Below are 16,671 nucleotides of genomic sequence, written 5' to 3' on the forward strand. Positions count from 1 at the left end.
TGTCTAAAATAACTCATCAGTCTAATCTGATGGAAATAGCTCAAAGGTTTGTTGATTTTTTTGATCCAAAATAACGCTTTAAAATATTTTCCCATCTGCAAATCTGCTGTTCCTGAATTCTAACAGGTTATATTCAGGGCTGTCTGTCTCTGATAACAGCATGAGTATTTATATATGTTTAATATTTAATTTCTATGTCATTCTACATTTGGAGAACAATTTGGGCTTAATTTTTTTAAATAAATAAACAGCTTGTTTGATTTTTTTAATGTATGCAATAAAAACAAATAATACACCATCAAACAATTAGATCGGTTCTCCCCGAGAATGAAAGGTACTTTATAAGATATGTTATTACTGGGGCCACCCTGTTACCAATATTCCTAAAGCTGAAAAAGCAGGTTTTAAACATATTGTTTGAACTGCTAAATGAGGGTGACCATCTTTAAGTTAATGTTCAAGGTTGTAATAAACTGTTACAAAGGGAACAGATAAAGCCTTGTGCATAGTCAGCAAAGACTGGAAAAATACAAAATATATGAAAGAGGACTGACCTCTGGTCCACCCATGGTGCTTTCACGTGACTCAATTGTGTCACTTCCCCTTTGTTTTGTATGTTTTGTGTGTGTGTGTGTTTCCTAGAATCAATAGGTTGGGGTTGCATGGGACTCTGAAATAAAAGAAACGTGTGAACAAAATCAGTTCAAGCAAGTGGTTTTGCAACTTTTCTTTACCTGCTACATCTGGCACTTGCAGTTTGGTTGTCAGGAAGCTGGTACAAGCGAAAAATTTCATTTTTGTGGGCTTTTCAGGAACTGTTTTATTTAAATAATGCAACAGCTCAGTTTACATTTTGTCCCAGTGCAGGTGTGATCTACACAGCAGATGTACAGCATGTTTTAGTATTTTGTGCATGGATTATTGTCAGGTTCATGGGTAGGATCTATGTGTAGATTGTCATTGCAGAATGGAGCTTCTGTTGCTGCTTTGCAGGTATATGAGAGTCTTTTGCGGCAGTGCAAATGTAACTAGTTTTACCACTCTGAGTATTTAGTGACTGAAATCATGTACTTTTCTAAGTATACAAGGACCACTGCTAACATGCTAACAATGGCTGTTATAGTCACATATTCATGTGCTCAGTGTGTGTTTTTATGTGAGTGACCTTCTGTCTGCTGTAGGGCTGCCACGATTAGTCGACTAGTCACGATTACGTCGACTATCAAAATCGTCGACGACTGATTTAATAGTCGACGCCTCATTTGAAGCATCACAAAAGACGCAGGAATAAGTAGTAGGATTTAAGAGTGTAATAACGGACTGAAACAGAAGATGGCAGCACTGTATGTACAAGGATGCCAGCTGCCGTTAAACCCCAAAGAAGAAGAAGCTGTTTCCCAGAATTCATAGCGCAGCGCAGCTCAGTTTACAACAATGGTGGCAGCTAGTTAGTTTTAATATTACTCTTATTATTCTTTCTGGGTCACAAAATAAACGATTAAAATATTTTCAGGCGAGAATGTAACTGTATAAACCTCAAATATTTGCTCAGTTTATCAAGACACCACATATTTTCAGAAGCGCTCCGACGTTTTCGGAGACGTCTGTTACCCATTAGCTCGATAGCTAACCGGGGGCAAGGCTCACTAGAGCCCGTGAGAACACCCGACTCCCGCAAATCGTTTTCAAACCCACCACTTAGATAACTTCAAAATGTTATTGTTTGGCTTTTTTTAGTATTTTATTTGTTCCTGAGTAAATCGGTTTGGCTGAGATGAAAGTTATAGTTTTTACACAGCTGAATAAACGTCAAGCAGACAACTGATTATCAGAAGTGTGAGATGCTCGAGAATATACTCCGGTGTCCCGTTATATTTTAGATAGCAAGGAGCAGACGGCGAGTTTATTAAACTTCACCGAAACAATCTGCAAATTTCATTAAAATTTAATAAACTATCATCTTGTCTTTATTTTTAGTTAGCACATACCTTAAACACTTAAAGCTGTAAGCTAATGATAGTTATATAAGAGCAGATGCATGCTGGTGGAATAAGCTGTATGTTTTACGTCCAATGGATGCATGATCTGATTAGTCGACTAATCGCAAAAATAATCGGTGACTAGTCGACTATCAAAATAATCGTTTGTGGCAGCCCTAGTCTGCTGTTACTTAAACTTTAATAACGTCTACATAAGGGCTTTCGAAATTCCTGCCAGACATAAAACAGGGAGCTGAAACCCTGAAGTCTTAGTACGGTGGCCGATAGGGGGCACGTAAGGTCAAAAACTTCAAACGGTTAAGACAGGAATGTTTATACTGCGTGATGCCAGGGTTGTGTGGTCTTGTTGAACTATAAATACCTCTAGCAATGCTTTAAGAAGTGTTAACAGCAGGTTCAATGTATTGTCTGCTGTTAGTCACAGTTGTTAGCAAAAAGCAACGACCGGACTAGCCGCTTACATGAATGAATAAACCTACTGGGTTCACATGGAGCTGGCTGGTGTTCGGGTTTAATTTGAACTGCTGCTTTTGACTTATTTGGTAGTCAAACTGCTGGTCCGTCTGCACTCGCGGTCACCTCTTACCTAAAAGTTAGCGGTGAGCTCGCGAGCTTATTTATTGTTAGCTTAGTGCTAGCAGGCTAATGAGCAATGGAAACGGGGGAGCCGCTAGATCCGGGATATGTCGGTAAGAACTGAAGTACAAACGGAACCGGAGCGGATAACGGGGGCTCAGAGGTGCAGAGCACTGCACAGACAGCTAACCCAGGTTTAACCGGGCTAATGCTACATTAGCCTCAGAGCTTTCCTGTTAGACACACACAAGGAAATGTGAGAGTGTGGTTTAGGTACAATACAACGGCTGAAAGCTAGTTTCAAATCAGCAAGAGTCTGTTTACACTGTCCTAGTCCACATCCAACAAACCCGGGTTATCTGGATTTAATCTAGACACATTCGTATGTGGGTTACATGGGGAAAAAAAAGGTTAAACTATAATTTCCCCCCCTTTGTTAGTAGATTTTTACACTCTGTGGGGTCTAGTCCAGATTTAAGGGGTCCAGGTTATGGGGTTTGTTTTCTTGTCTTTTCTTTTTTGTAATGGATAACTGCTCTGATGAGGTTTAGATGGACACATGAGTGAAATATCACATTTTCCCTGTTTTTAGGTGCTGAGAGTTAGGTTAAATGTGCATACAGAGACATTTATTGGCTATTTTATCAGTTAATCTGGTCCAGGTTGTTTATTTACACAGTTTTTATGCGTCTGATACGATCATTTGTCCTGATTTATTTTTTCCAGAGAAGGCCAAGGCATTCTGGAACAATGAGGATGTGGATCAGGTCTTCGATGTGGTTTTCAAGTACCTGGAGCACCTGAAGGCAGTTCTGAAAAGGAGTGGAACCACAGACAAAGGTTCTGATCCATGTCTGATGCGAGCGAGCGGGACTCTGGCAATCTTCCTATCCTGATCTTTACTCTCTGTCTTCTCTCAGAGTATGTCCAGGCCTTCAAGCTGCTAGAGCATCTGGACTGCTCCTCCTCCTTGGCCTCCCTCCAAGACCAGGACAGCTCGGTGGTTCAGGTGGTCATTGGCTCAGGTAAACCCCGGTAAATCTCAAGGCTTCGCTGTTGTGTTTGAGTCCGACTATTGCTGAGTGTTTATTCCTCCCCAGAAGAGCTGCTGCCAGCTGACATCCTCCAACACAGCCCTTCATCCTCTTGCTCCTCCTCTTCATCCTTCTTGCCTCCTTTTAATGGGTTATCCAGTCCAGCAGCGTCTCCTGCTGGCAGAGAGGAGCTGCTGCCTCCCCTCGTGCCTGTCCAGCTGCAGTACCACCTCCACACCTGCTCCAAGGTAAACACACATTGATGTCATTCAGAATCAGCCTGAGAATTTATTTTGCCTAATTTGATCTCAAAAAGTTCCTTTAATTTATATGGTGCTTTTATTCTGAATCTTGATAATCTAACAACCTGAAAACACGTTGATCCCTTTTAGTTTCTACCCAGAATCTTGAATATGTTGAAAACCTGATCCTTGTAATTATCTGAAATCTATCGAATAGTTTTTTTAAATTTAGAAATCTGATATACTTCAGAACTTCAGAGCATCCTTATACGTTCCTGTAAGTAACTTGGGGCTTTTATCCTGAGAAGAAGCATTAACCTCCTAAGACCCAAACTCTTAATTTCTTTTAATTAATAAACTTTTAATTTCTCTTTGATATTTGGGCATATTGGGACCTGATGAATGTAAAAACAAAGAATTACCAGATTTTTTTTTTTTACTTGATTTTTGTTTCTAAGAAAAATGAGAGCCACCTATGAGGATATATATATGTTTAAAATTTCGATAGAACAGTAGCAGTATAATGTCCTCGTAAGTGGATATCAGGCCATTGTTGAGCAAAATTTAGTATTTTGGTCTAAATAACCCAAAATGTGATGTCCACATATGTGGACGGCAGGTCCTAGGAGGTTAAAGCAACTTGATAATGTCCTGTATCTAATTCATGACTTTTTAAAAACAAAAAGAAGAAACTGTCATAGTCCCTATACCAGACTGGGGGCATTTCATTTAACAGTGATCATTTACAGTTTGTAGCCAAAGGCTTTTTTTAAAATTCCTGAATATTTGAATATTTAAAATCCTGATAACGTGAGCTGTTTTTCGCTTTACAGTCCTGCCTGCCCTGTTTGCCCAGCATGACTCAGTCCACGCCGCTATTCTGGGGCCAGAACCCGCTGAAGATCCCGTTGCTCTGCGGCTTCAAGAGGCTGACCGCCATGCCACTGATTTCACCCGCCAAAGAGGGCGTGCTTTGGGACCACGGGGACCAGGAGCAGGAAGACGTAGGAAACTGGGACGTCATCTACAAGGCACCATGTGGGCTGAGCCTCCGTAACCATGACAACGTAATGCTTTTTCTGGAGGCTACAGAGAGCTATGACATCCTGCAGGTCAACAGATGATTTTTTTTGCTGTGTTCAGTGTCTCTCTGTATATTCCTCCTTCAGGTCTTTAAACTGGGTCAGTTTTCCTCCTGCAGGTTGACTTCTTCACCTTTAACCCCTCCGTGCGGTTGGACCCTCCTTCGCCAGGGGACCTTCGGCAGCCTGAACAGGACCTGAGCCGAGGGGCGGAGCCAATACCGGTGGAGCTGTGCGTCGGGGACGGTGGCTCCCGGCCTGCTGAATTCCGCTACAGGAAGGACCGCTGGCCACATGGCTGCTTCCTGAGCCGCGGCCCAAAGCTGTTCAAGGCCTGCTGTGACTGCACAGATGGCTGCAGTGATGCAAAGCGCTGCGCCTGCGTGGCCTTGACTTCTGGAGAGCGCCACTATCGCCATCACAGGCTGTTACAGGCCAACCCATCAGGGTGAGGTGAACAAGTAGAGGTTTTTCAAAAGGAGCTAAAGCAGGAACTTTAGGTTTCCCAGTGGAAGCATTGATCATTAACCGATTCACTGATTTGCTGACAAAGTGTTACCATTGTGATCAATCTTCAGGCTCTTTGAGTGTGGCCCGTGGTGCGGCTGTGACCGATCTCGCTGCCAGAACCGTCTCGTCCAGAGAGGCATCAGAGTCCGACTCCAGGTCTTCCAGACTGAGAACCGTGGCTGGGGGGTGCGTTGCCGTGACGACCTGGACCGTGGGACCTTTGTGTGCATTTACGCAGGTGAGTGTGGCTCAGCGTTCAGTGGCTCCGTCCAAGCCACGGTCTGTAAACTCGTCCTCTCATCCGTGTCCAGGTGTGGTGCTGCAGAGGGTCCCGAATCCCACCGAACCACCGCCGCCAAAGTTGACGAGGTCCGACCTGCCGTCTGACGATGAGGTGGAGGTCGTCACGGAGTGGCTGGCCCCACCTGTGCTGGAGGGCCGACGCAATGTGCTGGAAACGCCCCCGCCTATGTCTCCGCCTACCTCACCTCTTTTGCATGTTCCTGTGATTCAGAGACCCTCCGACAGCGGCTCCAGCACCACAGACCAAGAAGAGGTTTGTTAGGCTCGTTTACTTTACTGTAAAGTTTTTTTTATTTTCAGAATTATTTTTTACATATTCTAATTCCAATATTTCTATACACATTTTATTATATTGTAAATCTTTTTCATTTGTATTTGTATGGAGATTACAGGTTTTCAATTTACATATTTTTATTTTTTCCTTTGAATATTTTGTGACCTGATTTTTAAAAGAATTATTGTTTATTTTAAATCATTTGTGTGTCCTGCATTCCTTTGACTATTTCCTCTAATTATTTGATTAAAATAATGTATTTTTGTGCCTTCGTGAGCTTTAGTTCAAAGTAAAAGGCTTCTATTTTCTTCTGTCAGATTCAGGCGGTGCTGGTTGGAGGTCTGCAGCCGACATCTCCTTCATCAGGTCAGTAATGACTCACACAAAACACACAAATGATACATTAACACAGCTGGTAAACAATTGGCTACTGTGTGTCAGGTGATCAAGAGCAAGACGAGAAGGTGGCATCAATGTCGGAGAGCGCTGGTATGAATGGTACAAAGGCGAGCACGAGCTTAAAGAGAGCAGCGAAGGTGGACGAAGTTTGTTTTGTGGACGCAAGCAAGGAGGGAAACGTGAGCCGCTTCATCAACGTGAGTCCAGCTGATCAGGAACATTTAGCCATCGATCAACCGATCAGGACACACATTATTTACTCTTCTCATTTAATTGATATTATTTATAATCAGGGTTTCATGTTACTTATTGTTATACATGTGCGACAGATATATATATATATATATATATATATATATATATATATATATATATATATATATATATATATATATATATATATATATATATATATATATATATACACACAGTGTTTTTAAATATTATTTAATTTATGTTCTTTAGACATGTCATTAATATTTTTGCACATATTCCTTAATTTCCGCACTATGAGGTGCACTTAAAATCATTCAATTTTCTCAAAAATCCACAGTCTGCCTTATAATCCGGTGCACCTTATGTATGAATTCTGGTTGTGCTTACTGACCTCAAACCGATTTTATGTGGTACACAGTGCACAAAAATCTATCAAAAAATGTTTTAGTACGACTTTGGTAAGCTATGAAGCTGCACCGCTTGATGGATTGTTGAAGCATTGCAGCGACCGTAATCAAGAGCCTCGCGGAGTAATCTGGGTCCAAAACTCCGCCCTCTTCAGGTCCCAAAGTCAAGCGAACACTGGAACACTGCGGCGTCACTGAGAGTTAAAAACTGTCTAAATTCTTTCATCTCTAATAAAATGATCAGTGTTGCTGCTTTTCCAGGTGTAACAATTAAGTTTAACATCCAGGCATCCATGAAAACAGAATTTATTAAATTTAATGGAGTTAGAAGTTAGCAGGAAGTTAGCTCGCTAGTTTGTACAGCTCTGCTATCACTTCCAACATAAATGAAGACAGAAAACTAAACCGCAGTGACTTTTTTTAGGGTTGCTGAAGTTGGACTAGCTAGTATGTAATGATGTGCTACATGATCACTAGTGACACAGCTATGTTAGCATAACATAAACACAGTGAACCTGGAGGATGAACGCTAACTTTTTTTCACTTGATGAAAGTTAACATGAGGGTTCCCGATGGTTAGAGACAAATGCAATCGCATGTCAGGATGCTGTAAACGGAACAAACTTCAGTCAGGAGAACAACTGAGATAATCTATCCAGAATATGAGGTTAGTCATTAATATACTGCAACAACATGGGAATAGAGCAGCTGCGAGAGAATTCAACATTAATGAATCAATGGTACAGAAGTGGAGGAAGCAGGAAGAATGAGTTAAGTTTGACATATCTGACCGTTTTATAACTGTATTTTATAAACAGCTTCACAAGATTTCTTTAGACAATTTAAAAATTTTAAACAAAACATTTTTGTTGTTTGTAGTTATTTTAAAAATATTTTCAAAATATTAACTGCTTAGTTTAAATTGTGGAATTTTCCCCCTTTTAGTTCATAGTTTATATATTTTTTATGGTAATGAAGAAGAAATCTTCTTCTTGTTTATTATTATTATTATTATTATTATTATTATTATTATTATTATTATTATTATTGATATCATGTGATCTCTAACCCCGCCCACAGCACAGCTGCCAGCCGAACCTTTTCATCCAGAATGTCTTCATCGACTCCCACGACCCCGCCTTCCCCGTCGTTGCCTTCTTCACCAGCAGGTGAGGAAGAGGACTGAGAGGACGTTAATGTAGGTTATTATTAGTGGTCATTTTAATAATTGTCCTCTTTGTTTTCTTGCTGTAGGGCCGTAGTGGCTGGCACTGAGCTCACCTGGGACTACTCTGCCAACGTCCAGATCGATTCACTGCAAAAACAGGAAGTGTCTTGTCTCTGCGAAAGCGACAATTGCCATGGGAGATTCACCATCGAGGAGAACCTATGTGACGTTTGTGAGGTCAAAGGTCACATAGCAATGGAGGCCGAGTGATCCTCCATACAGTTTGCTAGTAACAGTTTTGGTATTTAGAGTTTTTTTTCCCTAAAAAGCAATAAAAGTTCAGCTATTTTATTCTGAAAGTTTTTCAAGTCTTTATTATTGGGAAGGCTTTAATTTTGAGAACACTTTTACTGTGTTTGAGCTTTTATTTTTGTATCTCTATTTTGGTCATTTTATTTTGACACTGCCATGGATTTAATGTTCAAACAGCCAGTACAACTTTTATCTTGAAACTGGTGCCCAAAGTGTCAAAGTTCTGTGTTCATTTTTAAGCAATAATAAACGTTGCTTTGAAAACCTTCCACATGAGTAAATGGTTTACTATTGGTGCAGCTCTTCGGGGGATTTGAAATTGTATATAAATGTCCGAATGTATTTATTACAGCTTTTATTTAAAAAAAATAAAAAATAAAATAAAATAAAATAAAATATATATATATATATATATATATATATATATATATATATATATATATATATATATGCAACTGAATTTATCAATTACTGCAGTTTTTTTTTTTTTTTTTACATTTCTTTCTAATTTATTCCTAATATTTACATTATTTTTGAAAAGTCACTTGGACACTCCAGCTTTTGGTTGCGGACTTTCGGTTGTAGCCCAGCAATGCTTTTATTATGAAATTTCAGGCCGGATATTCGGTATTGTTTATATCGCCTCTCTCGGTCTTCACCGACTCTCCACCATACACTCGAGCCAAAGATGAGATCTCTGTGGCGGGCTGTGCGTGTCTTCCTCCTCGGCCTCTCCTTGGCCTCCCTTTCCCTGTCCGGTGCGTCCCGGTTCCACATCCCGCCTCATGACCAGGTAGCCCGGGTCGCGCGCTTCGTTGCGCACCAGGTGGACTGGGCCTCCATGGCCACCATCTCCACCCACAAACCGGTGGTGGGCCAGCCGTTCTCTAATGTCTTCTCGGTGAGCGACGGGCCAAGGGGCTCGGGTTCCGGGGTGCCTTACATGTACCTGACCCGCATGGAGATCTCCGTGCAGGATTTGGAGGTGAGCCTGACCCAGGATATCAGTGTTAAAACAGGAACTGAGCCTTCCTGTTCAGAAGTCCGTTTACAAACTAGAATTTAGTGTACTCGACACTCTGTATCTGCGCTGTGTTGCTGTAAAAGGCACTGCGTCTCGTTCAGAACTCCATTAAAAAAACCTTTGATTTTACTGTGAAAGCCATTAAAGTTCAAGGTTACAGGTTCGGTAAAGCGTAAAATTAAGTAACATTTGACTTTAGTGATCTTCTACTTTAAAAAGCCATCAGCTGTCAGTAACTTATTCTATACAAAACAAAAGTGTGGAACTTGGTAAACACAATATTTACAAACAATACGCTTATGTAAATGTGTTTGCAGTGATTAGCACTGTTTTTAAAATGTTACTGCAGAATTATTGCAAACACATCATGGATATTTATTTTAATACTCCTGACATATAAAGGAGCAAAAATGCATTTACAAAAACGGAAAAATAAAAAATAGATAAAAATATTTAGAATTTTATTGATTTAAAAAAAATGAAATAAAAAGGTATAAATAGCCTGATTTAATGTTCTTTAATTTGTTTTGTTTTTTTACCCCTGTTTTTGTATCTTCTTTCTTTTCTATTTTAATAAAATATACAGTTTTTTTTAATTGAAATTTTTAGTTCACAAAATAATGTTAATGATGATTTTCTTTCCCATGGGGAAGAAATGTATCATTAACATTATTTTGTGTATTTAAGGTAATATTATTTTTTAACATTTTAATATTCAGACTTTCATTTTAAAGGTTATTTTAAGTTATGTGAAATAATGTGAAGTTATGGTGAGATATAAAATCATGAATATTTGAGCTTATAAAACTGCATTTTACATAAACTGTGACGTAAGTGCAGCATGACTCAGCATATTTTCCTGGCAGTGACTCAGCAGTTGCCAGTCACATGTCAAAGCAGAAGTTGCGACCACAGAAGAAGAAATGAGTGCGTGAAATCTGCTGAAACGACACAGAAAACAGGTTTAAATGAAGTTCAGCTTTGTTAAAGTTTGCTTTATTACAGGAAGTTATCAAAATAAAACAGAGCAGCAGCTTTTTATTGTCTTGCAGAGGGTTATAAAGTTTGTTTGAGCCGAAAAGTCATTTTCTCAGGATTAAATATTTATTTTTAGTACCTCCAGTACCACCCGATACGACACATCACAACGCAACACAAACAACACAACACAGTATAATAACTTAGTAATAAAAAAGAAGAATAAGTGTATTTGCATTGCACACTGTTATTATTGCACATTAATTGTTATTGCACCTTGTCATAAATATAAATATTATTATTGTTACTGTTTTTACTGTTGTTACCTCCCCCCCCCCCCCAAAAAAAAAAAAAAAAGTCCAGGTAGGTAGCCAGTCAGGTCAGCTATTTGCATTGATCAGGGCTATTGCCCTGTTGTAAAAGCTGTCCTTCAGGGAGGGAAGAGGATGTCCAATGATTTTTTGGGACATATTCAAGCAGGTTTTAATGGTTCAAATTGCAGATTTTTGTCCCAGACATATAAAATGATTAATGATTCTCATATTTAGATATTATTTGTCTGTATGTGGAGGATGAAAATGCCTAAATTAAAAAAAAGATAAACAAATAAATAAATAAATATTTTAATTTTAAGAAAAATATAGCATTAAATAAGAATTGGACACAACTGATTAATTAAAAGTATATGTTTTAATAATGCTATAAGATGTGTGTATGCGTGTGTTACCTGTGCTGTGTGTATTGATGCAGGTGAGCCCTGTGGCGTCTCTGTCCATGTCTCTGGCTCAGACTGATTACTGCAGGCAGCAGAGCTTTGACCCTCAGAGTCCGCTCTGTGCTCACATCATCCTGTCTGGATCTGTACAGGAGGTACGTACACACACCTGTGTTTTCAAACATGATCAGTTCAGACCCGTCACATGATCACCTCCTCCTGCTGTGGTTCAGGTGAACGGGACAGAGGCGGAGTTTGCAAAGAAAGCGCTGTTCACTCGTCACCCCGAGATGATCGACTGGCCGAGCGACCACAACTGGTTCTTCGCCAAGTTCAACATCACACAGGTACTACTGCAAATACTACAACATAATACCACAGTAGTACTGCAAATACTACAACATAATACCACTGTAGTACTGCAAATACTACAACATAATACCACAGTAGTACTGCAAATACTACAACATAATACCACAGTAGTACTGCAAATACTACAACATAATACCACTGTAGTACTGCAAATACTACAACATAATACCACTGTAGTACTGCAAATACTACAACATAATACCACAGTAGTACTGCAAGTTCAAGTCAGGTCAAGTTCAGATAATTACTGAACTTGAACTGCTATGAATGCTTTGAAACAATCCCACAGTACTACTACATGTTCATTGTTAGAGATATAAGTACTACTAATATTTCTAATAATACTATAAATACTGTTGAATGTTTCCACTATAATAGCACAAGTTAAACGTGAACGTGCAGTACACTCATGCTTCTGTTATGCTGTTGTCATTTTAAAACATGACACAAATATCAGTACTGATATAATAATCCACTTTAAATCCATGATACTGCTTGTTTAAAACAACTCAATATATATTATAAGTATATATTATAATACTACACTATCATAATGATGGTATAATAATGATGGAAAATACTACTAACACTAAAACACCACACAGATACAGGTAGTACACAATACTTCTAATAATAGAAGTACTACCACCTGCCACTAGTAGTAACTCAGTAGTAATTCAACCTGTAAATACTCTCACACAAACTATAAATATCAACTTGACTTAAATTCTCTAAGTATTTAATACTTTTTTCTCTTTTTTTCTCTTTATCATTATTATTACTGCTATTTTCTGTTATTTTCTTCTTAATTTAACACACACATTTAACTCACACTTCTGCGCACTTCTGTATGCTCATGTAAAGCTGAGGACACGAGCCAAAGAATTTCATTATGGCTAAATGTGGCTACTCGGTTTATCTGTACTTGACAATAAAACTTGAAACTAGTAATACCAGAAATTTTACAGTAATAATATTACTGATACAAAAGCATAACTGAGCTATTTATAATACTAGAAAGACACTGCCATAGTAGTATTATTAAAAATTATAATAATACCACTAATAGTACAGGTACTCCAGCATCACACACCTTGTAATACTAGCTCTATCATTACTGTAGCACTTGTAGTCCTGAGTGCACACCTGTGCTGCTCTCAGCCAATCATGTGACATGAAGTCAGCAGGCTGGTCCTCCTTCCTTGTGTTTCAGGTGTGGGTGTTGGATTACTTTGGCGGGGTGAAGACCGTCACTCCTAATGAGTATTTCCAGGCAACGCTGTACAGGAAGCACCACTGATGGTTTGTAGTCCTACTGTTCTGTTTGTAGTCCATCACTTCCTGCTGGAGCTGACACCACACCTCCGTTTAAAGATGTGCAGTTAAACCATCGTCTTGTTAATTTTTCTGCTCATTGTGTTTTTTATTCTCTTCAGGATTCGAACCTGCGAACCCCGCAACCAGAATGTACGAGATGCAAAATCCTCCTCAGGAGTTACACGCCGATTAATCTGCTACGAATCCATTAATTTATCCAACCGCTGAATCCACGTCATTTACATCATGCCTGCTTTATTCTTAATTTTAGATTTGAAAGCTTCTGTTTCTGAAAACAGGCAAACAAAATCAGATGAAGTGTCCTAAACACAGAAGTTGTCTTTAACTCGGACTTAAATTGTTATGTTTGGAGCTTTTCTTTCCTGCAGCTGAAACACTCAATGACATTCAGTCATCAGAAGTCAGTGTTACATTTTAATCTCCTCTTTCTTTTGATTCACTTAAAAAGATTTCAAATGACCCTGTGAATGTGTGTGTGCTCAGGTGTTTGAAAAGACTATTGTTGTTTTGCAGATTTAAACATTATTAAAAAGCCAAGTGTGTTGGTGGGGTTTGACCACCAGAGGGAGACGTCACGCTGAAAAGTTAAAGCTGCCAGTCCAGAGGAGGATTAAATCGATAAATACTTGTATAGGAAATTTTTTTAATGAAATATATGTTTGTAGGCAAACTTTAGCACCACTTTAAAACAGAACAAACCTTTTTCTGAGCATCAACTTTTGTATTTGACCTTTGACTTGGATGCTGTTTAACTAACAGATTTAAATGTGCAGTTTGAAAAGAATTGCACATAATGTACTTTGTAAATCCACAAATAGCACTTTATGGAACACAAATCATTTTTAATGAAACAGCAGGAGACATCAGTAACCACACTAACTACATTTCCCTTGAGTCTTTGCCAGTAACAGGCTGTTTATTACTTGTGGGTGATGTAGTAGAGTTTTTTTATATGCTAAAAGAAAATCTTTATTTTTTTTAGATATTAGTGAATCAAATAACCCCAGATCCTCCTCCATGCTTCTTGTTTAGAATAATAATAACTAGGCTCCTTATAGGCGGGACTTTTTCCTTTGTTGCAAACATAGCTTATTTAGGCATTGTTGAAAGGGGAGGAGCTTTGAGTATTTGCCTTAAAAATAACTTTACTAATAACATTATGACCTGCTGCTTCTTCAAGCTGAATAACAGCTGTAAGTGTTTGCTGTGAAATTTTATTTTTTGAAAGAAAAATAAAGATTTGTATTTAAAAAAGCCTCCTCATCTGTTTTGTGTTTTATTTGTTTTTGTTTTTTAACACATTTAGACTTACTTCACCAACTTATTGTCAGCTGTATGTATTTATTTTATTTATCTGCATTCATTTTCAATGCATAATTAGTTTTTTTATTTTATTTTGAATGGTTGTGGTTTGATGTTTATTTGCATTATTTTATCCACGTAACCCAATTTAATCGCTTAATATTTTTAAACAATAAATGAGAAGTAAATAAAATGAAAAGTAAATGACAGTAAGAGCATCTTAATCTCTGACACTTTAATGAGTTTGTGGTCTCTGGATGAAACATGAGCTTCACTGAGTTAATTATGTTAACATGAAAGTCAGAATGGAGCAAAAACCAGGATTTTTGGCCATATCTACCACTTACCTATCACTCTTGGTTTTAACACCATCACCAAGATGTATATTTTTAAAAACATTCAGCATTCAGAGGACAACAGATCCTCCTAGAACTCTTATATCCACTATATAGATTATAATTATCCTATGAACTGGCGAGAATGGTGGGTTATGTTGCTCAGTTCTTGACAGCAGCTGTAACTCATAAGCTATGGATGATAGGTAAGAGTTGAAACTGTTGCTGAGGGCCACTATTGACCTGCTGGTCATACTTTAAGAACCCTGGGCCTACTCTGCGTTGACCTGAACACGATGGATGCTTAATGGTCGCCTCTATAAAAGATATTTGGCTCAACTACTGGCAATGATGTCCCAGATATATTCTTTCGCTGATTCGTGACATCCCCTTTTGAAAGTAAATTGGGCAGTTCTGACTCAAGTTTTCAGTTTTGATCTGTCATGACTGGACAAATAATTCTGAGGTGATCATCAATCAAGTTTTTTATTTGAAATTTACAAAACTAAATAAAGTTATCGAAGGAAACAACCATGAGCTGTGTCAGTCCGTGAGTCAGTCATATTGGCATGTTTGCTGGCGTAGTGAGTGAAATGTTGTTTGGGTAGACATGAAAATAAGCTGTTATTCTCCCAGAATGTCCTTTTATGGGAATACAGGCCTTCTTGACTACACCCATTATGCACCTGCAACAGGAAACAGAAAGACAATTGACAACCCAACAGCCCAAAGAGGTGGAGTCGTCAGATGCAAGTGATGAAAGCAACTACTAATTTGATAGATCCAGCCAAAAAACACTGGCCACTAGTGTTGACATCTCCAATAATGAGATGTACTTTGGCGTTGCTTTCCTGACCATAGACCATACATATCCACATGCAGTGTTGTACAAAAGTGTTTGCCCCCTTCCTGGTTTCCTATTAGACAAAGATAACACAAGTTAACACAAAATGCAGTTTCTAAATTAAGGTATTTATTATTGGGGGGGCAGGATGTCCACAAACACACGTAGCACTGTAAGAAAAAGTGATTGCCCCCTAAACCTACAAGCTTAATAGCAATAAATGCAATCAAGTGTTTGGGATACTTTTCAATTAGTCTTTTACAGCGCTGTGGAGGAATTTTGGCCCACTCATCTTTGCAGAATTGTTGCAATTCAGCCACATTGGAGCATTTTCAAGCATGGATGCATCAACACCAGCACATGAAAGGTCATGCGACAGCATCTCAATCAGACTAAGGTCAGGATTTTGACTAGGCCACTACAAAGTCTTAATTTTGTTTTTTGTTTTGTTTTTTTTTATAAACCATTAAGCCATCCGGGGTCTTTTGTGACCTCTTGGATGAATCGTCACTGTCCTCTTGGGAAAATGTTGGTCGGAGGGCCACTCCGGGGAAAGTTCACCGCTGTTCCATGTTTTAGCCATTTGTGGATAATGGCTCTCACTATGGTTTGCTTGAGTCCCACAGCTTTATTGAGATTTTATTCTGAGACCTCAAGTTGAGCACTTTGGCAGTTACCATTTTGATTCTTTTAACCAGATATGATGCCAAGGACGACTAGCATAAACACTGCCACCAGAGACATTTTAAATCCAGGCAAATTAACTGTTAGCATTATTGAGTGGGCAAGTCTTGAGTTGAACTTCTCTCAGGTTTGACACAAATAACAAAAATGGACTGAAATAACTACCAATGGAAGAAAAGGATATTGGTGTTTCATATGAGCTGGGGGTAAATAAATTGGGAAGTAATCTAATCAAACCAAGCCTTGAAATTCAACTATAATCAACTATCAGCCAGACAGTTTTGTCCTCCTGTCATCCAGTCCAGTTGCAGCTGCAAGTAAATCTCTTTATATATGGAGGGAACTTTACGGTTTGAGGTAGTGATTTTGAAATACATTTCATTGGCTGTATATGTCAAGTGTAGATGTTGTGTCAATTTTTCTGAACACAGTTGGTGATTGCACTAGTTGTGGTACTTGACTAAATCCTGGGTAAAAGTCCTGACAAAGTAGTGGTGGCAGAGAGACCATCAGGAAACCACAGTTTGAGTTGCTTAGTTTTTACTTTCTGTTTGAT

General features: G+C 38.7%; 2 protein-coding genes across 4 annotated transcripts; both read left to right on the forward strand.

The window, feature by feature from the left end:
* Positions 1–2,248: 2,248 nt before the first annotated feature.
* setdb2 (SET domain bifurcated histone lysine methyltransferase 2) lies at positions 2,249–8,792 on the forward strand. Of its 3 annotated transcripts, XM_084920728.1 has the most exons (12): positions 2,249–2,689; positions 3,303–3,416; positions 3,497–3,601; positions 3,677–3,858; positions 4,686–4,964; positions 5,054–5,382; positions 5,513–5,682; positions 5,756–6,000; positions 6,339–6,387; positions 6,463–6,617; positions 8,124–8,212; positions 8,298–8,792. In XM_084920728.1, exons 1-12 carry the CDS (start codon positions 2,653–2,655, stop codon positions 8,479–8,481), a joined length of 1,938 nt encoding a protein of 645 aa, XP_084776854.1. In that variant the 5' UTR covers positions 2,249–2,652; the 3' UTR covers positions 8,482–8,792. The 3 variants fall into 3 exon arrangements, with proteins under 3 accessions (XP_084776854.1, XP_084776852.1, XP_084776853.1); XM_084920726.1 differs by having other exon boundaries at positions 2,249–3,416; XM_084920727.1 differs by having other exon boundaries at positions 2,249–3,416; positions 3,680–3,858.
* Positions 8,793–9,146: 354 nt separating this feature from the next.
* Positions 9,147–14,206, forward strand: creg1 (cellular repressor of E1A-stimulated genes 1). The gene is made up of 5 exons (XM_084920764.1): positions 9,147–9,508; positions 11,276–11,395; positions 11,474–11,587; positions 12,826–12,914; positions 13,049–14,206. Exons 1-4 carry the CDS (start codon positions 9,212–9,214, stop codon positions 12,910–12,912), a joined length of 618 nt encoding a protein of 205 aa, XP_084776890.1. The 5' UTR covers positions 9,147–9,211; the 3' UTR covers positions 12,913–12,914; positions 13,049–14,206.
* Positions 14,207–16,671: the final 2,465 nt, after the last annotated feature.

The sequence above is a fragment of the Perissodus microlepis genome, chromosome 23, assembly GCF_051167445.1.
Source record: "Perissodus microlepis isolate ML-2025 ecotype Zambia chromosome 23, ASM5116744v1, whole genome shotgun sequence".
In the NCBI taxonomy this organism is placed as follows: domain Eukaryota; kingdom Metazoa; phylum Chordata; class Actinopteri; order Cichliformes; family Cichlidae; genus Perissodus; species Perissodus microlepis.

What these genes read in the sequence shown, in the direction of transcription:
- setdb2 (XM_084920726.1), top strand. Translation starts at nt 3,188, where the DNA reads ATGTGCATACAGAGACATTTATTGGCTATTTTATCAGTTAATCTGGTC. An exon ending in TCAGGTGGTCATTGGCTCAG is followed by an intron (nt 3,602 to 3,676) that starts GTAAACCCCGGT and finishes ATTCCTCCCCAG; the next exon opens with AAGAGCTGCTGCCAGCTGAC. An exon ending in TTACAGGCCAACCCATCAGG is followed by an intron (nt 5,383 to 5,512) that starts GTGAGGTGAACA and finishes ATCAATCTTCAG; the next exon opens with GCTCTTTGAGTGTGGCCCGT.
- creg1 (XM_084920764.1), top strand. Translation starts at nt 9,212, where the DNA reads ATGAGATCTCTGTGGCGGGCTGTGCGTGTCTTCCTCCTCGGCCTCTCC. An exon ending in TCTCCGTGCAGGATTTGGAG is followed by an intron (nt 9,509 to 11,275) that starts GTGAGCCTGACC and finishes GTATTGATGCAG; the next exon opens with GTGAGCCCTGTGGCGTCTCT. An exon ending in CCAAGTTCAACATCACACAG is followed by an intron (nt 11,588 to 12,825) that starts GTACTACTGCAA and finishes CTTGTGTTTCAG; the next exon opens with GTGTGGGTGTTGGATTACTT.